The following is a 21400-nucleotide window of genomic DNA, read 5'->3' as shown; positions in this document are numbered from 1 at the left end:
TTAATTACATATGACCAGGTATTTGTGTCCATGCATTTATGAGTATATGCTGCAACTTTTTTCCTTTCTTGTGACAGAACAACATCCTATTAAATAGAGTGATAAACTTTTGAATATGATTCATTTATATATGATAGAAATGTGAATAATAAATAAATAAATATACTTTAAGTTATCTGACAAGCCAACTTTAATGTCTTATCTTAAACACTCTCGGTACATTTAGTGGGACATGACTATTTTTTTTTAAATGTACTATATAGTAGGAATAGGCAGCCTGGGATCTCCAATGCTTTAAGATCTGCAAATTCCTTAACATTGGCCATGCCACCTAGGGCTTGTGGAGGTTTAAGTCAAGAACATTTGCAAGGTACTGAGTTGTGTATCTGATGCGTATATTTGATGTAAATTTCATTAAATTTAAAAATAAAAATAAGCAAATTCATACCTCTATTTGTTTATGTTAAGAAAACCTAAACTTTCAGCAGAGTCTCCCTGTGCCCTTTTCCTGAGATACGCTATTTTTTCATTTATAAGGCTGGGGTAATAAAACAAAATATTTTTAAACATACATCAAAGTGACCTTCATTTCTAATCTATCAGTGAGCAACCTAGATTAAAAGTGAGTGAGTAGATAGGAAGCATTTCAGAATACATTCTTTTTTTTTTATTTTTGTTTTTGAACTAATTGGACAAGACCAGGGTCTTTTTGCAAGATAATGTAGTATGAGGAATAAAAGTGCCATTTTTGGAAACAATGAAGCATTTGTTACATTATCTCCCATCATGAATATCCTGATTAGCAAAAAAAGATGTCAAAAAGGTGTCGTCCTTTCCTCCTCTCCTTCCTCGCCAAAGCTAGCTGGAATGCTAGAATGTATGTATGTATGTATGTATTTACAGTATGTAAATTGCCTTCCCTTCCCTTCCCTTCCTTCTTTATCCATTTTTTTTCACTATCTGCAAGCATATGTAGTGACTGAAAAATGCAAGTCTGCTCATGAAACATGAGCTTTTCATGCCAGGAGACTTGGCCGGAGAAGAACAACTGAAGTTTGTCTGCTTGCTCGGATCGGCAGCTGGTGTACAATAGGTGGTTTCACAAAAGCACCTTTGCAGTTTGGCAATCTTGTTTGCCCTGGATTTAAAAGGGTGACCTGCTCATTGGCTTGTGGAAAGTTTTCTTACTGGTCAGCCTGAAGCCAAAGACACTGTCCCATCTCTCAAAACACAGTTTAAGGCTACATCACTTCAAACACTCTGGCAAACAGTGCTCAATGTCTTAAACAAAGAAAATAAGGCTGGATGGAAGACAAGTGACTTTCCTAGAGCAAATGTGGCTGCCCTTTCATCATGTGCTCAATGAGCACTAAATAAATAAATAAAAGGCTTACTGCTTCGATACACTTTGAAAGCAATTACGGAAGCCTTTGTAAATGACAAGCCCCTATGGATTGTTTTTGGCACGTATAACTGGTCTACTTCAGAACCACTTCTTGCAATGTAACAAAAGAAGCTTGTTCCTAGTTTGAGTACATGTTGTTTTAAGTTAAAGCCAAGATGATTTCACTGCATCTTTCATACAGATGAAATAGAGGATACTTGAAATTTTCCAATTCTCACTATCTAATCCATTTTCTTTCCTGTCATGTTGGTCTCACTTTTCTTTAATAGTCTGTTTTACATTCATTTAAACAGTATATGACTCATGGTTTGTGATAGATTAGAAAAATGTAAGTGTCAGACCATAGGCTATCCTGGTTCAAATATGAAATGATTGAATTTAGGTGGTAAGACCAGTAACATAGAAATTGCTCCCAACACAAGTTTGTTCTAACATATTTCCATATCAGTTTGAGTTATGTATGATTTTTTTATTGAGTAATTCAGAAACCTACAGAATAGTTTTATTTGGAAAGTGTAAATTAAGTAAATGTTATGGCTCCATCTGACGGGACCCAGGAGGCGGGTCTTCTATGCTGTGGCACCCACCCTTTGGGACATCATTTCCCCTCAAGGTGAGATTAGCCCCAATCCTGATGGCATTTAGGAAAGCCCTGAAAACCTATTTTTTCAGCAGGCTTGGGGATCCCAGGGAAATGGGCGGGGAGATGAGTACACTGTGGATAAGATGCTGCTCCATTTTCCTGTGGTTTTATTTATATTTGTGTTTAATTCTTTCTAACTGTCATTTTAATTATTTTAACTGGTTATTTTATTGTACACTTATCCCATAAATTCAACAGGATGGACTCCTTAGTATGATGTAATCTAGTAAATGCGTATTAGAACAAAACTCATTCATTCCTGAGACATTTAATTTCTAGATTACCCTAACAAGTTAGGAGAACGTTGAAGAATGACAATTCTAAGAATGAACCGAGTTTTAACAACAACAACAACATTCCAGGGCAACAATAGAACAGATTTATAGAACTAAAAAACAAGAGACCAGCCTTGACCTTATCTATCTATCTATCTATCTATCTATCTATCTATCTATCTATCTATCTATCTATCTATCAAATTTGTCACCGTCCATCTCCTCCCACTGGAGGGACTCTGGGCGGTTTACAACAGAATACTCAGTAAAACAATAAATATATAAAATGCATTATAAAATTACATATCGTTAATATATTAATATATTTATGTTGTTTTCTTGGCAAAAATATCATGGATTGCATTTTGTCTTAAAATAATATGCTGTGGGCTTCAGTCAGTGAGTAGAAAGAACAAAATTAGTTTGTTCAAGGAAAAAGTAAAAGTATTGTAAGTTTAAACACCTTCGTGATGGGCGCCCAAAGGCATCCACAGAGAAATAAGAAAAGACAAGATGGCCATTGCATTACTATGATCAAAACCCCACCACTTTCGTACATGCATTGATGTCATACCACACACAAAAGGCTTGTCAGCCATCTTGACTCTTCCAACCTCCCTCCATATATATTGCTGTTGGTGCTTATAGTAAGAATTGTGGAAACTAAATTTAACTATGAATAAAAAGACTAAATAAATATAAGAATCCATCAATTTATATACAGTATATTTTGTAATGAATACGAAACAAAGCTTTTCCTGGAGTACAGTATAGAAGAGACTATAAGGATAATCTAATCCAACCCTCTGCAGTGTGCAAGAAAGCCAATTAAACCAGGCTTGAGAAGTAAATCAACCATCCGGTCTCCTTAAAAACCTCCAGAGATGGAATACCTACAATCTCCATTGGTTGACTGTTCCATCATAGTGCAGACCTTACCATCAGGATGTTTTTCTTTATATTTAAAAAACGTCTATGTAGCTTCAACTTATATCCATTATTTCTGCTCCTAGTTTCTGTGACCATGGAAATAATTCACTATTTTTTCTGTAGCTTCCCTTTATATACATGAACTCAGATTTCATATCTCCCCTTAGAGTTCTTATAGGGAACTTAAAGCCCTATCAGGAGGGCACAATTTTGGTTTCATGTTGACTTTCAAATCTCTTATATTCCATGCATATGGAATGAGCAAGCTGATGCTTTATCCCATTAGCTACCTTGTGACTCTTTCCCAGTCTTCATTCTGTAGCCATAAAATCTCTAGAGCCAATAACTTGACCACACCATGAGATTCTTAAAGCAAGAAGGGAGACTCTTTTAGCTGATCAAATACATTCTCAGCAAGAGCAGAAGCTTTGCTTGTGGACTAGGATGGATGTCTTTCAGAGGATATTCTTCCATTATCTGGAAATACGGAGTAGATTGCTCCATAATGACTGGCTATATATTCTTTCTTCCTTGAGGGAAGTTTTGCAACTGTCAAAGCAGCCAACCAGCTTCACATTTTGGAATATTTAACACAGCTCATCATCCTTTCTGTGCCTTTTGGTGGCCTAATATAAGAGCAAATGTCAAAAACTGTGTTTCTTCATGCCACACATGTCACAGTATGAAGCTTCATATTGGCAGACCTACTAGGATACATTTTCTTGAACTTTAGTATAAAGGACCTATTGCATGTTAGGGGTCTCTATGCCATTTTTGTGCTCATTGATCTTTTCTCTGAGATGGCTCACTTCATTCCCTACCATGGTCTTCCCATTGCCCAAAGACAGTTGGTCTGTTCATTCATAATTTTTTTGGAATTTGTTACCCAGTCACCTGATTTCTGACAGGTGCCCACAATTCATGACATATTTTTGAAAGTTCTATTTGTCCTTGATTCACAGACAGATGGAAAGAGTGAGAGAACAAATGTCCCCTTAGAATAATATAATTTGTATTCCTAAAATAATTCAGTTTCTATCTTCACTTTGTTCTTGCCATTTAGAGTATGCAGCTTTAATCTAGCTTGCATCTGAATGCCTCCCAATCGTCATTCATCCCAGGAGATTGCTAATTTTTCCAGAGGTTAAGGCAACTTAGTGGCTCCTAAAGATAACTTGATTGCACCAAGCCCAGCAACAGGTTCTCTACTGACCATCACGTCCCCCTGACCTATGTAGTTGGAAAATTCACCTGGCTTTCTATTAAATTTCTCCACTCCGCACATCTGCCTAAGAATCTGTCTGCCAAATTTATTGGAGCATCTCCTGTAATAGTACAAATTGATTCTGAAGCTTTTCAACAGCAACTTCTAGCCCCCTTAAAAATACACTCAGTCTTCCACTGTTTTCTTCTGGTTTGAGAGTATTCTGTCTGCCCCTTATGCATTCTGGAATCTCTGCAGATTCCAGAGAGAGGGGAGGCTTGGGTATGGAATTATTGGAAAGGCCACACAGACACTGGACATTCCCTGGAGGATACAGTTGGCATGGCAAACACATCATTCACCTTTTGTATTCGTCTATCCTCAGAAATCCAAAGCACATAACCAGTTGCATAAGTAAAATTTCTGCAGCTGCCACTCATTCCAACACTGCATAGAGGGCAGGGAAAGGGGATTGTATCACCAAGGAGAAGGGCACAGAGAATATTGTCTCTTCAGCCTCTAGACTGGAAGAGAGACTCCTGAAAGGGTTGAGGTCTTGTTATCATCAGCAGAAGAACAAATGGAGACTGAAAACTCTTCTGACATTTCCTTATCCAGTACTTTCTCCAAGGAGATGAAAGGGAAGCAGCACCTTTGTCCTGAGTCAGGGAGAAAAGGGGATGGTCCATCCAGATACATAGAAGGGGAGAGAATAGAGAATAGAGAGGAGGATAATGTGAGTGATAAACTGAGAGAGAGTAGTTCTTTGGACAGAAATCTTAATTATGTTAACAATAAAAATTTATTGGCTTCAAGGCCATGAAGCACAGGTCAAAAGAATCGATTTAAATGTGGGAAAGGTGAGAGGAAAAAGCAATGGGTTTAGGTGCAAATAAGGAGAACTGCACATTTGCAGTGACGGGTCCAATCAGTTTTCCAAATGAATCTGTGTAAAATTGGGGGACTGAGATTTACTGCAAATTCTGGTCCATTGTGATAATTCATAACTGCCCTGTTAAAGTGAATCGTAAGGGGATCATGTGAAAAGTACCCTCAGCTTAATTTTGCCAGATAGTTATGCTGCATTACCTTAATATTTTATACAGAACTATTTACTCATTAGAGAAGTTGAGAGTTAAAATAATTAGCGAAATGTGGGCTTGCAAAAATTGTGAAAAGGCACATAAACACTTGTGCACATACCCTTTCTTTCTAATTAGCATAATGATTATTCTGTTTAGAATACAAATAATTCAACACATAATTATGTTAAATAAATGTAGTGCTATGTACTCCAGCTTTGCAGTCAAGGATTTTTCTTGTCTGAAGATAGCAGTTGGCACTCTGCAGAAGTGAGAAAGCCACCGCTCTCTTTACAAGTGGTTTGGGGTAAGATTGGCCTCATGGTTACAGAAGGGTTTTCTTCCATCTTGCTTTACGTTCTCCTTTCCTGTGGTGGGGTAGATTAAGATGACTATTTATCATATAATTGGTGGATAGTTATCTCCCTGTGCATAAAATCTATCTACAGTAAATCAAAACTGTCCTATAGAACCTATTTGCAAGTAAGTAATAACTACATGGATTACTACATGTGCATTGTTTTCTAATTTGATTGAGATGTAATGTCACCCATCTAAATCCTTGCTACCATCGTAACAGAGGGCATACTTCTAGACAAGAATTCAGGCCATTTAGAGAGTGAATTGACCTCCTTCCATCAAGTTGCAGTTTTCTCTTCCAATTGCAAAGCTTTTTGAAACTGGGGAACAGTTGTTTGCAAGTAGTAGCATCTTTGCAAAAGTGGCTGGATTTCCTCACTGATTGATGGAGATATTTCTATTGCCTTATTATCCAGGGGACACTGTAATCAGCTGCTAGCTAGTCTCAAGTATAAAAATTCACACTACAGAGGTGCTTGTAGTTTCCTAGTAACAGAAACCAAGTTAAGCTCTGCTACATTTAAAATGTAAAATTAAATACTTGAGTTGCAGAAAACCTGGTGGAGGTCTAGAACTCCTCAAATTTTGAACTTCCAATAAGGTTATTTAGCCAGTCAGCATAGGTAATTGGCTTCCAAAGTGATTGTGTTGACTTTGGGGTCGTCTAATTCTTGCCACAGTCATATGAACTAAAACTAAAGAAACTGGGTTTATCAGGATAGCCAGTCCTTCACTAAAGAACGTCATAAATGTTTCCCATCCCATATTTAGAAAAAGATTTGAATATTTTTGCACAAAAATATCTAGTTTGCATATATTTATACAGTAATTGGACTGTGTATAAATTCGGTGCATCTGTTGGTTTTGGATATGGTGGTTTGACTTGAAACATAAATGGAAAGAACAAATTTATAATACCAGCTCACCTTAGAGAAGCTACAGTTACAGCCACATTTTTCTCTAAATTTGACCATTTAATTTCATTGCTGTTCGTGAGTTACCTCTTTTAAGTTCTCCAAGTCTACATTGCTATTATTTTACAAAGATGTTACGATATTATAAGTGTAACTCATCATTGCTAAAATGTATAAAGTGTGTCAAGAGCAAGCCATAATGCTAACATAAGATCAAAAATTACAGTAATAGAAACATTTTGTTATGGGCAAAGTACATATTAGATAGGAAGCTGGAATGGAATAAGCAGCATACAACCAGTAGACCTGATCTCATGTGATCTCTAATACATCTTGGATTCAATTTAACTGAACAAGACAGTTGTGTATATTAAACTGATTGTGTTGTTCTTGCTATATAATGTGCATAACTGTTGGTTGCCTGCCAGTTGGCATCACCTAAGTTTAATCTGAAGTCAGACTGACAATGAGTTTACAAGAGAAATATAATTTCTCAGAGGGTTAAACTCATGCTTACAGTTTGAACTACAGTCCAAACTTTCTTGTTAAGAAATACTTTTCTGTTATTCTCTTAAGTAGTAAACTAAATTGGTACATTCTGAACAGTATTATTTTGGACTGTAGGAAGAAACTTTATATAAGTTTTTAAATTAGAAGAGCAATTTAACAAATAAATGAATTCCTTATTAGTTTATATTTCATAATACCATGTAAAAGTAGCACTTAAGCCAGTTAACAAAGTTAAATTTACAATAAAAATTAAAGCATTCAACCAATAAATTAAATCAACAAATAAATCAGAAATAGCATAGTGAATAATTAATAAAAACATGCCTAAACAAAATTGTTTTCAGCTGTGGAAGAAGCTAAGAAGAGACAGCCAAACTTTCACAGAGGAAAACTCTACAACTCTGCAAGTTGGGGAGGGGGGGACATTATATCTCCATCTGATCATAGGACATAATCCAGATAATCTGAGAAGATGTGGTTCTTAAAGTACTTAGATATATATTAGTAGCCATGCAGAAGTACTGGGCAGAGTACAACTGATTCTTCAGCTACAGTACAAGTAGATGGTGATAAATCTGTTACAGGCCAAGTTCTCATACATTTTGGAACAGCATTGCAACATTTGGAATGGTCATTAATGACTGAAAAGCAAAAACCACAGGCTTTCCCCAAAGTACTGTTATTGTTCTTCAGTTGAAGAATGCTGAGAAGATTCCCCAGTGTTCTGCGTCTTCACTCCTTGTGAGGATACACAGGTGTGAAAAGAGTTGGACATAACTTTAGTTAATCTTTGTTCCTTTGCCCCTATAGATAGGGAAGAATCGCTGAGTGAAAGCCATTAAAAGGGGGAAAATGACATCAGTTTTAGAAGATTAATTTCCAGGTAAACATTTGTAGAGTGAAAAGTGTCTTCTTCAAGATCATCCTGTGAATTCATATCTTTGAACCAGAGGTGTAAAAGACCAGGAAAAAATAAAAATGCAAGGAGAAATCTCAGTCTTTTTTATGCTATTATTTTCCAAAATATTGGAAAATGGATTATGAAATATTTCCTAATATTTAATTTATAATAGATACATTACAATTAGAATAAATGTCAACAGTTTGGCTGCAAAAAAGACAAATGCAATTTGTGGCTGCATCAACAGTAAATCACAGGAAGACTCATTTAATTTTTTCTGCATTGATAGACCTAACCTTAAGTATTTTAGCTAGTTCTGGGCACCACTTTTGAGGAGGAATCAGAGAAATTAGAACAGGTTCAGAGAAGGATAACAAAAACTAGCAGAGATCCAGAAACTTAAGCCCTATTCATAGAAATTGAAGGTACCTGGGATGGTTAGCTTTAAGAAAGAAACTGAGGAGAATAATTTGATATCACTCTTTAAATACCTAAAAGGAGACATACAGAAAACTTCAAGACTTGTTCTCTGTCACTCCAAAATGCACGAGATTTGATAAACTTAAGTTACAGGAATGCTGATTCAGATAAAATGTTACAGCTTTCTTAAGTAAGAACATTTGCATGGTAGAGCCACATACCTACAGTAGAGAAATGCTGGGCTTCCCTTCGCTGAATATGTTCCAGCTGAAGTTAGACAGCTGTCTGTCAGGAATGCATTTTACAAGGAACAGGAGCTGGATTCAGTGGCTTAAATGACTCTTCAAGTTCTATGATTCTATATTTCTATTACCCATTTATACCAAAGGGTATTAGCCCCAATTCTTTAGCAGAAAATATTGTGGAATAAGGCCCTGACCATTCTACAACAAAATTTACACTTTTTGCAGAATACTTTCAGGTGATCAGAGAACAAATAGCCATCTTTGTTTCTTAAATTAAAAGTTACAGAAAAATGGTATACGCCTCTTACAAGTTGAAATCCCAACATTCCTTTATTTAAACAATAAGTACTCACCTAAAGAACAATAAGCTTCTATTAAGACATGCTTTATGTTAAAAACAATTAGTTGAACTATACTGCATATACCATATTACATTTCCATATTTGGTGCCTCCGTTGAGGCTTTATATTTTTTCCTTTTCTTTTTATATTGCCCTTTTTCTTCTCTAAACATTGTGTTCATTGTAATAAACCTGTGGTATAAGATTAAATCATGTTTTAAAAGCAGTAGTGTAATCTACTTATTCCAACCATCCAGTCTTAAAAATAGTATTTTATTCTGTTTAAAAGCCTAAGCCTAATTATAGCCTTTTATAAGTAAATCCAATGTTGTATACCAAATTTTCCAATGATAGACATCTATGATTGAACTGTTTAAACTCATATTTATCCGACATGCTTGATTATAAGTTGCCATTAGTTTAAAGATGCAGATTTCATCTATAGTGCTTATGGCCAAAAATCTAGTTATACAAATGAGATATTCAGGCACAAATGTGGCATTCCGTTTAGACATTCAGTGGTTTTCAAGCTAACGTATCAAGGTAGTTGTACAAGGAAGTGGTGTTTTCAAATTGTTTCTATCATGTAGCAAGATAAGGAAATATGATCTGAATAATGTTCTTGGCATGCTGCTTACTTTTCTATTAGACTGATTCAAAGAGGTAAGATAAAGTCTCTTTCAAGTGAAGCTCAGCTTCTGGTAACTACATGGACTAGTTTCATGTAGTTTTCTTGGCAGCAATATGGAAATGTTTTGTCAATGTTTTCCCAGGCTACCTTTAATCTTCAAATCCTGGAGATCTCCCATCCAAGTACTTACCAGAATTGACCCTGCTTAGCTTCTGGTCCAAATTCTATCATAAGTTGGCACCTGCCAAAACTCAAAGGAATATGCATCTACAGATATGTGTGTGCGTGTGTGGGTATACCTCTTTATCTTTTAACCAGATGTGTGAAATTAATAAACAAAATTGTCAGAGTGTAATTTTTTAGGTACAGATAATATATTGCACTTTTCTTTCACCAGTCTTCTTCCATTGGGTTTGTTATCACCTCTTTTACTCTGTATTACTCTGTATTGAACAGCACTAATATAGATAATCTAAACACCACAATTCTTTGGGAGTTCTATCCATAGGACGTAAATAGAACTAGAAGTTAAAATGTATCCCTTATTTAATAAAAATGAGAAGCAGAACCATTTGCTAGTACTGTCTTGACATTACTGTATCCCACTTGAAGATCTGAAACTTTCTTCTGTGTATATACAGTTGTGTTTATATAAATAGTTCTATCCTGTCTTTATAATGCATATCCATTGTTGTAAGTGATTTATAGAAGTTAATGTTACAGAAAAATGGAAACCCAGTGATGCGTGGTGCATACATACAAACATAGATGGGTGTCCCATTCAGTCTTTCAAGTTGATATATGAAAGTCTACAAACAATAGTAACAATAGATGATTCATTTTGCTCCCATGCATTTAACAATGCATGACAACTTTGTCAAATTGATTATATGATAATTATAAACAATCTGGAAATCTTACAGACAAAAAAAATGTTGGAGAAGATTATTTCTTATCGTCTGAAGGTGTTGCCCAATGTTCTGTCAGTTTGTGTTCTGTGTTACTAAATGTTACTGTAACATACTGATGTTACATTTATACAGAAATGTAAAATCAAACACTAATATCAAATACATTTTAACACTGGTGAAAATAAAATGGCTAGTTTTTATGGCAGATTTTTCATCCAATATTTAAATCAGTTAGAAGATGTATAGTACCAACAGAATGTTACTATCTTTTTCCATATGAAAAAGCTTTCCTCAAACTAATGCTTATATTTGCTGACCCTGATTACTGAATCTCATTGCACCACGTTAGCTAGAAATAATAGGAAATCTAGTCATTCTATCCATAAGAAGGATTATCACATCCTTGGTGCTATAGGGCAGACTTGTTTTCATTTCTAGATATGGTGTTCCTCACTTGTAAACCTCTCTACAGTAACTCATAGTTAAATGTTGAACCATGATGGAAATTAGTTTACTGTCCAGTATTCAGAGTTCTATGGTCAGATTAAAAAATGATTTAAAGCATTAAAAACTGTAAGCATTAAATATATATATATATAATTTTCATAAAGTTCTCTTTGTGATGATTGAATGGATTCATTATTGTATTTCTATAGCTATACCATGAAAATATTAAAAATAGGGCAGGAAACAAATATGATGGAAAAAGTGTGTATTTTTCTATTTTTAAATAAAGTAAGTAGTAATATAAGTGGTATTGAAGTTATGATGTTCCAATCATTTGTTCCAGTTTTATTTGTCCTGTTTAAAGCATCAGGAGGATGACGTTGGAACAATGGAAATAGGAAGTAGTGAAAATTTTTAATTCAGAATTTGGGAGGGTGTAGGGAGGTGCTCCCATCTTGTTTGTTGGTGATTTTCTTCTTAAATACCCACTTTTGCTTTAGAAAGCCACCAGACATGCTAAATATCACACAAATACTTTCCTGTGCCATACCCCTCCTCATTACAAGCATCACGTGGCTGTTTAATGATCATTTGTCCATGCATTTATAGTAAGAAGAAAGAAAATACAGGGTGAAAGCTCTTGTATAACTATAAGCATGCATTTATAAAGTATGAAAATAGAAAGTAGATCCATCAACCATCACTGAGTAAGTTTGGAAAATCTCCCTTTATCTACATTGTATCTGGAATTTGATGTGTTGCCTCATTTGCAAGGAATAAATTTTCCCAAGAAAGCCAGGACTTTAAGTGACCCATATTCCCTGGCGTTAAAAAAACAAGCGGAAAGAATGGTGTGCAGTTTTTTTTTCCCTAACCAACCCAATGGAATGCTGGAAAATAATTATATAAAGGAATTGGGACTTTGTCTGTCAGTAGGATAATTATCCAAAACCAAAACAGAGCTAGACAAAATTTGGTGTGAGGAAAGAAGCTAGTAAAAGAAAGATGGAGTTTGAAAATGGGCAGGATGTGGCTGGATGCCACAGAGAAAATTATTCCGGAGAAAAAGCCCCAACTCATCTGTATTCCCGTATTGAAATACTGCTGCTCTCTAGCTCCCTTCATCCCCTTTTCTTTGACTCTCGGATTCAAATAATTCCATTTCCTTAAGTATGGCCAATTTTTGTCATGTTATATGTAATATATTTGTGTGATTGATCTGTTATACAGAAATACCCCATTATTGTTCCCAACTCAACAGAATGTTGGAAACAAAATGCAGGTGTCCATTACTATGCATGTCCATCATCAGGACAACTTTCTGTAAACTAAACAGAACCAAGTTTGGGCAGTGGGGAAGCGATAAATTATCTCAATCTGTCTTTGGAAGAAGGGGCTGTAGAAAATACAGAAAAAAATCCCTTAATGCTTTCCTGTATTAAGGCAATTAGACAGTTACTGATGGTTCCATTTAAGACTCTCTTTTTCCTCTCTCCTTGCCACATGTCCCAGACCAGAGTGCATGTAGCCCTTCCCATGCTTCCCAGGGCAAACATACACACAACCACAGATGCAACACAAGGCAAGGGCAGAAATGTACAGTATATCACAGAAATGCAACCCTTTCCTTCATTTCGCAAAAGAAAATACAGACTTCTGTTAGGGTCCTGTTTATAAAAATGCTGGAAAGAATTCCAGAAGCTCTGCATGTTTCCTCTATACTGTTTATAAACGTTTCTGAGAAGATATTGCATCTTAAAAGAGAACTCCTATAAAATGATGTATCATTTGGTATTTGTTACCAGAGAGACTATGTATAAAGTACATATAGAGATGTATAAAGGTACTTCTAACTGTTGCTGGAAATATGAAAAGCACAAAGGGACATTTTACCATGCATGCTGGACTTGTGAAAAAGCAAAAAAAAAAATTAGAAACAAATATATATGATGATGCAGAGAATTTTAAAATTTAACTTGGTTAAAACCAGGGCTTTTTTTACTAGGACTTATGGATAGTCAACTAGAAAAGATTCATGGACAATTGGTTTTATACATGGTAACTGCAGTGAGGCTATTATATGCACAAAAACGGAAAAATACAGAAATACGCACAATGAAGGACTGGATGGTGAAGATGGCAGAACTTCCTGAGAAAGCCAAATTGACTTGTCTGATTAGGAAAGGAACAATAACTACTTTCATAAAAGACTGGAAACCCTTTATGGACTTTTTTGCCGCAAATGGACAAAATTAATTGATGATTTCAGGATTTACTGATTAAAACAGGTTGTTTAAGGGAAGAAGGTAACTATGATATGCAATTCTGGAGGATGTAAATGGTAATAATTATGTTTGTAACTGCTCCAAAGAAGATCGGAAATCGCTTATTTAGATATTTTTCTTTTTCTTTTTTCCTTTCTTTTCTTAATCTTTACTGTCTTTGACTCTCTCTTTTATCTTTTCATATCTTTGTTGTAAAAATCTCTTTGCTGTAAACCACCCAGAGTCCCCCTTTGGGGGGGGGGCGGTGGCAAAAGTTAATAAATAAACAAACAAACAAATATCTTTTTCTTTTTTCTTAATTCTTTGTTTCTGTAGTTTTTAATTCTGTAAAAAAATTATATATGTACACACACACACACACAGAATGAGAGAGAAAGAAGATCTTACATGGAGCTAACTGGAGCCTACAATTAGTTGATCAGAAGAAAACAAATCTAGAAGCTAGTATCATCAGCACATACTCCGTACGTATTACATTACTAGTTTAATGCAATACATTATAAATCATATGAGTTATATCTTAAAATAAATAATAGTAATGTTATATATTTTTATTATCTTTTCTTTTTCTCTGGAATCATAGTGTGCTCAACTGCTTAATCAAAATCCAGTGCTGAAAACCTGTAAATTTAAATATAAATAAATCCTAGAAATAGAAATAATACGTATTTTGAGCACATCCACAACTGTCTAGCTGAATCCACAAGGGTAAAGTCTACTTAGGCTTTTTTGGCTGTACTTCATAGCTGTCACAATACAATATTATGTTTTTTGATTTGTATTCAGTGAGGGACCAAGAAAAGTTGTGTTTTAACCACAAATATTTAATATTATGCCGGGGTTGACTGAAAGCAAATTTTCTCCCATTTATTTCAGAGAGTATATAAAATCAAGTAAACAGATGGTTCTAGATGCCTGCTTTCCAAAGGAAGTGCTTCAGTTGTATCTCTGAATACCTTTCTGCGGTTTCCTTTGCAAATGGAAAGTTCTAACTTTAGTTAAAATATAAAAAGTGTGGTACCCACCTTAGGGAACATCATTCCACCTGAAGTTAGGTTAGCCACAACTCTGCTGGCCTTTTGCGATGCCCTAAAAACGTGGTTTTGTGCCTGGCCTCAGGCCCCGTGACTGCGATAGGGCCCATCTCTTGATGTTGTTCAGAGTTATTTATGAAACTCAGCTGCTATGTTTTTTACTGTATATTATGTTTTATCGTTTTTATCCATTTTATTGTAAGCCACCCAGAATCACTTATGTGAGATGGGTGGCTATATAAATCAAATAATGAAATAAAGAAAGCCTGATAATTTAATAGATAATTGTAACAGTGTCTGTTTAAATGTTCTGAAATTCCTTCTCAGATTTAAGCATTTTATTGGTTTATTGCCTTGAGCTGGATTTCTGAGATCTCTGTAGGTAAAACCTCCTTCAAGAATAATGTTGAATCTTGCAGTTGGCACAGAAAGCCGCAGAAGATTTACCATAAGGCATTTTTCTACAATGTCATGAACACATTATCGCAACATTAACTGGGATGCTTCCTTGTAGATAACATATTGTATCTCAAGTTTTATTGCCAACTCATAAGATCATGAATGTTCACAGGTGCAGTTACTTGTATAATCATCCTTTGCTTCTTTGACACCGCATGGCAATCAAACATGTGATTCTATATTTTAGGCTTAATCATTTTAGTTTCTCTATATTTTTCGATTGAACAGGTCTTTCTTTGTATTTGTCAAAAGCCCCACAGCGTATGATACTTCCACATTAAAAAAAATGAAGCAAAAAACATAGGATTGAGTTGACAAGATGTCTTGCCATCTGCATCTATAAAACTTCCAAAATTTATAGGGTAGAGAAGGACTGCTTGATTCACACCACATGGCTGGATCCTTGGGTCCAGAAGTAGTCTATCTGGCTTTGTGTTGATCCTGACAGTAGCTTTTCCTGGATAATTTTTAACTGCCAACTAAATAGCTCATTAATAGGACTGTGCATGGTTTGAACGTGATTGACCTACTGTTCTCATATTATCCTTCATCCCTAGAAGACATCTAGATATGAGCAGTGGAAACAATTTAAGAAAACCCACTTATTTTTAAAAAATGATTTTCAGAAAAAGCACTGATTAACTGGCCAGATAACTACAATAAAACACATTCGTTTTTAGCAGAGATTCTGCTGATCTGAAAATGCAATTTCTTCAAAGGTCAACTATTTAAATCTTCCTTATGTCAGCTTAAATTATCTATCCAGAATGATATTCTGTGATAAGAAGTAACTCTTCAAAACGATGTTCCCTGGTATGCTGCTGATTGAGAATTATTTGGGGGAGGGGCGTGTCACCATATTTGAGAAAGATGGTCCAGGGTTTCAAACAGAGGGCATCATCTCCTTCTATTTTTGTTAAATGGATATGCAGAATGAACTTGAAGTCTTCAACCTGAAAAACTTTACTGAGTATAATCCCTTTCAGTGAATAAGTGTTATGCAGAATAAAAACAAGGTGCATCCATCACTTTTAAAACAGACTGCAAGGCAAATGTAACCAACGCATTTGTAAATTATTTACATTTATTTATCATCTCATTAATAGCCCTTTTCAGTGAAAAAGGGGAGGTGAGCAGTACAAGTAAGTGAAAGGATTCGGTGCACAATTGATTTCTTCTTCCCCTCGCTCTTTCTGAAATCAAATCTGCATCTTGAACTTATAGAGCCTTTATTCTGATGGGAATTTGGTGGATGGAAGCAAGAGTAATGGTATAACAGATTTGGGCATGCTTGTTTCCAAACATTGTGTGTGTATGTGTGTATTGTTATAATTATGGTTATTAATTAAGGTTATAATTATGGCTGCCACTCTGATTGAATTGAGAGGATGTGAGAAGGCCAAGGATGGGAGCTCCAAATATATGTAGAATCCTTCCTTGCAGCCAAATCATCCCCCTAGCAATGAATAAATATTTGTAGACTGACTGACTTTAATTTCTCAAATAATTTTTCTTATATGTACTGTACTTGATTGGACTTTATGTGATGCCGAATACTATACCAACTCTTCTTCTTTTTTTAAACAGCAAAATTTAGAAAGTAATCTTACCAACCTTATCAAAAGAAACACTGAACTGGAAACACTTTTGGCTAAATTAATTCAGACTTGTCAACACGTGGAGGTAAGTACTGATCTAGCATATTTAATTCACCATTCCTTCTGAATATGTGACATTCTGGTTTACAGACTTTCAGAACAACCGTAATATTACTGTTTGAAAATATTACATGTATTTATTTTATATATCCCTATTATGAAGTTGAATATGGACCAAGTAGATAATTTCATCTTCTTTAGCTTCTTTATAGAGCACTCCAGTAAATGCCATGGACATTTATTTAACTATTGGAAAAACAATATCATTTTGTATTGGATAAAATAGTATTTATTTTTTTAACACATTAAGCTTTTTTTTAAAGTGCTGTATTCACATTAAAAGACAAAATATTTCAAATATTAAAGGCATATTACATAAAAACCATTTTAATTGTTGTAATAACTCATTTAATGGTTAAATTATGAAATAAAGGAAAAAAGAGTTCCTGCTTTTCTAAAATATATTGCCTTACCAATAGAAGTAACCCCGATCAATTATTTTATGTTAGCATATGTTTTAATTATATTCTCTGGAGGTTTCTTTGAAGTCTGGGAGGAATAAAGAAGGAATGAACAATTAGTAGCATGAAATACAGATTGCTTCCTGCAGTGAACAGCTGTAAGGGAATTCATACATGGTGACAAGTGAGCCCAAGAGATTTCACAAGATCCTGGCATGAACTAGCTATATATTGTAATTTATGCTCCATAATTCTTTGTGGTACATAGAGGCTCTTCAACAGATGGATTAATGTGGACAGGATTCCCTGGAGATAAAAAGTTTGACCTTCACGATTAAAGTGCATTATTTCCAATTTTAGTTCTAGTTTTTATAGCTATATATCCTTAAGTGTCACATGGCTTATACTTTACCACAACAGTCATATGGAAAAAATAAATTCAATTATTAATATAGTATTGTTTACACATGTTTACAATATATGTTACAGTATAACTGTTACAAACTCAAGGAAAAAATGCCCAGTAAAAAAAAATAATTATGAATTGTTGTCCATAAAACTATAATTGGTTAATTAAGATTGATACTGTGATTTTATTATAAAGGTAAATGTGGCATAGTATTATTTTTATTTAAATTTCAGTCAACTTATAGATCTCATAAATGACACTGATTTATAATTAAGACTAAAATTGAATTATAACAATGGACTCATAATTTGAAGTCTTTCAGGCAGCAACCTAATGCATATTTTCCTAATTTATTAGAAAGTATAGATATGGCTACCTTTATCTACTCTGTGTAGCAAACAAGCAGAGTGATAGTATAAGAACAAGGTACTCCATACATCTAAATGTTTGGCTACTGATAGTTTTGGGACTTGATCTCTGCATATCTGGAAGATGCCCAGGTTGGAGAAACTGGTTTAGAAAAACCAGGTATCTTGTAACATCCAGCCGAGATGCCGGGGCAGGGGAGGAGGGGTGGCAGTTGTCACCAGAGAGTCTCTAGTGGCCTTCAGGGGTGCTGGTCCAGAAGTAGCTGGTTGTGAGACCCTGTTTTTCAAGTTGGGTGTTCAAGAGCAGTTGGGAGTGTTGCTGCTGTACCAGCCTCCCTGCTGAGTAGCAACCTCTCTGCCTGAGCTGCTGGAGGTGGTCTCAGGGTTGGCGGTGGAGTTCCCCAGGCTTATGGTTCTGGGGGACTTCAATTTTCTGTCCCTGGGGCAGGTCTCGGAAGCAGCTCAGGAGTTCATGCCCACCATGGAGGCCATGGGCCTGACTCAGATTATTCAGGACCTGACTCGAGACAGTGGCCTCACACCAGACTTAGTTTTCTTGTCAGAGCAGTGGCAATGTGATCTGAGGGAGAGTTACATCTTTCCCCATTGTCATAGTCAGATCACTCCCTGGTGACCTTGGGATTCTCATATGCCACCCCCCTCTCCAGGGAGGCAGGACCTACTCGATCAGTCCGCCCCCGGCAACTGATGAACCCAATGCCTGAGGATCTGCTGCACAGTCCAGTGGAGGCCCTGGCTGCTGCCTGGAATAGGGAGATGGCCAGGGCCTTGGATAGGATCGCACCTGTGAGGCCTCTCTTATCCTATCGAACCCAACGCTCCCTGTGGTTCATGTAGGAGCTGAGGGTTCTAAAGAGGATTAAGAGATGCCTAGAGCACTGCTGGAGAAAGACGAAGACTGAACCCAACCGGACACAAGCTAGAGCGCAATTAAGGCCTACTTTGTGGCGGTAAGAGCAGCGAAACTTCAGTATTTCTCCACTCTTATTGCATCCGCAGAATGCCGCCCAGCGGCCCTGTTTAGGATCACCCAATCCCTGTTGGGGAAAGGGGAGCCGGAAAATCATCTACAGGACCATGCTGAGCAATTTTCAGAGCATCTGCAAGATAAAATCGCTCAGATTCACTCTAAGTTGGACTCCAAGCATGGGATGGAGTCTGGAGAGATGCCTGGGGAGCGTACTTACCCAGTTATCTGGGAACAGTTTGATCCTGTTGGACCTGAGGAAGTGGACAAGATACTCCGGTCAATTAGACCCATGTCCCTCCTGGCTGGTGAAGGCAGCTCAGGAGCTGACGTGTGGTTGGGCCCAGTCGATGGTAAATACATCCTTGCAGGAGGCGGTGTTTCCAGCGGCCTTTAAGGAGGCGTTGGTATGCCACCTCCTCAAGAAACCATTGATGGACCCTACGTGCTGGATAATTTTCGTCCAGTCTCCCACCTCCCCTTTATGGGGAAGGTGGTTGAGAAGGTGGTGGCACTGCAGCTCCAGAGGATCCTGGAGTAAGCGGATTATCTAGACCTCTTTCAGTCAGGTTTCAGGCCTGGATATGGGACAGAAACAGCATTGGTTGCACTTATGGATGATCTCTGGCGGGAGTGGGATGGAGGCAGTGCATCCATCCTTGCTCTCTTTGACCTCTCAGCGGCTTTTGATACCATCGACCATGGTATCTTTTTGGGTCGGGTCAGGGAGTTGGGGGGGGGGTGGCATAGTCTTATGCTGGTTCACCTCCTTCCTCCAGGGCCAGTCCCACGTGGTGTTAATAGGGGAGGAGAGATCGGGCTCACGGCCCCTCCTTTGTGGGGTGCCGCGGGGGTCGGTACTCTTTCCTCTCCTTTTTAACATCTACATGAAACCACTGGGTGAGATCATCCATCTCCACGGGATGAGGTATCATCAATATGCTGATGATACTCAGTTATACATCTCCATCCCAGGGGAAGTAAGTGATGCTGTGACTGCCCTCTCCAGGTGCCTGGGGGCTGTGGGGGCCTGGATGGGGAACAACAGGCTTCAGCTGAACCCTGGTAAGACAGAGTGGCTATGGGTTAACGGCCCCTCTGCTCCTAGGAATTTGCCATCTTTAGTCTTGGATGGGGTTGCACTGCCCCAGACAGACCCAGTATGTAACTTGGGGGTCCTCTTGGACTCATGACTCCTGCTCGAAGAGCAGGTGGCAGTCATGGCCAGAAGGGCCTTTGCGCAACTTCATGTTGTGAGCCAGTTACGCCCCTTCTGGAGCAAGAGGCCCTTCAAACAGTCACTCATGCCCTGGTCATCTCCCATATAGACTACTGTAATGCGCTCTACATGGGGCTACCCTTGAAGAGTATCCAGAAGCTACAGCTGGTCCAAAATGCAGCTGCACGGGCGATTTTGGGTGCTTCAAGATCAGCACATATTACCCCATTGCTGCGCGAGCTGCATTGGGTACCAGTTTGCTTCTGAGTCTAATTCAAGGTGTTAGTTATCACCTTTAAAGCCCTATATGGCATGGGTCCAGGTTACCTAAGGGACCGTCTCATCCCCGTTACATCAACCCGTCCCACCCGCTCATACAGAGAGGGCATGCTGCAGACCCAGTCTGCATGAGAATTCCATCTGGCGGGGTCCAGGAGGCAGGCCTTCTCTGCAGCAGCTCCCGCCCTTTGGAACACCCTTCCCCCGGAAGTGAGGCTAGCCTCCTCTCTTTTGGACTTCAGGAAACGATTGAAGACCTGGCTTTGTCACCATGCCTGGAGTGGGGAGAGGAAGAGCCACTCTTGGGGTTGGTTGGCTCCCTAGTCCTGCCGAGGCTGGTCTTGTTCCCCTTTGGGTGGTATTAAATCTGCCATTACTTGGATCTCATTACATTTTATATTTATTTATTGATATTGATATTTATGGATTAATGATATTATTTATGATTTTATTGAATTTTAAACTGTTATATTGTGAACCGCCCAGAGTCCCCCATATGAGGGAGATGGGTGGTGATAAAAATATGATAAATAATAAATAAAAAATGAATGCTACTAACCTCAGATAAAGCACTAGACTACAAACCAGGATACTATGAGTTCTAGTCCTGCCTTAGTCATGAAGCCAGCTGTGTCAACCCCAGGAAGAGGTTACTCCCTGATTACATCAGCCTGCCCCATCAGATCTAGCAGAAAAGGCATGCTGAGGGTACTATCAGCTAGGGACATACATTTGGTGTGTCCCAGGCACTGGACCTTCTCTGCTGTGGTGCCTGCCTTGTGGAACATTCTTCTCCTCGATATTAGATTAGCTCCATCCCTTTTGATCATCTGGAAGTCCTTCTGGGGCTGGAGGTATGCTTAGATGGCTCCATTGCTGAGTTAGCTATCCTTACTCTCTATTGCCTAGGGTTTGAATATTTGTTTTTTATCGTATTTATCTTTTTTATTGATTTTAAAATTTTATACTGATTATTTATGTATATGTTGTTTTATTGGATTGTTGTAAGCTGCCCAGAGTTG

At 37.3% G+C, this 21400-nt stretch overlaps 1 protein-coding gene across 3 annotated transcripts in view; it reads left to right on the top strand.

The window, feature by feature from the left end:
* MID1 (midline 1) overlaps positions 1–21400 on the top strand; it is a 204517-nt gene that overhangs the window by 158499 nt on the left and 24618 nt on the right. For all 3 annotated transcript variants that reach the window (XM_063305086.1, XM_063305084.1, XM_063305085.1), the window contains exon 3: positions 16584–16679. In XM_063305086.1, coding sequence (XP_063161156.1) covers positions 16584–16679 — 96 coding nt within the window. The remainder of the gene's footprint in view (positions 1–16583; positions 16680–21400) is intronic.

The sequence above is a fragment of the Candoia aspera genome, chromosome 5 (genome assembly GCF_035149785.1).
Source record: "Candoia aspera isolate rCanAsp1 chromosome 5, rCanAsp1.hap2, whole genome shotgun sequence".
NCBI lineage: Eukaryota > Metazoa > Chordata > Lepidosauria > Squamata > Boidae > Candoia > Candoia aspera.
Note: the sequence above shows the minus strand (reverse complement) of the source record. Positions and strands in the feature narration are given on the sequence as shown.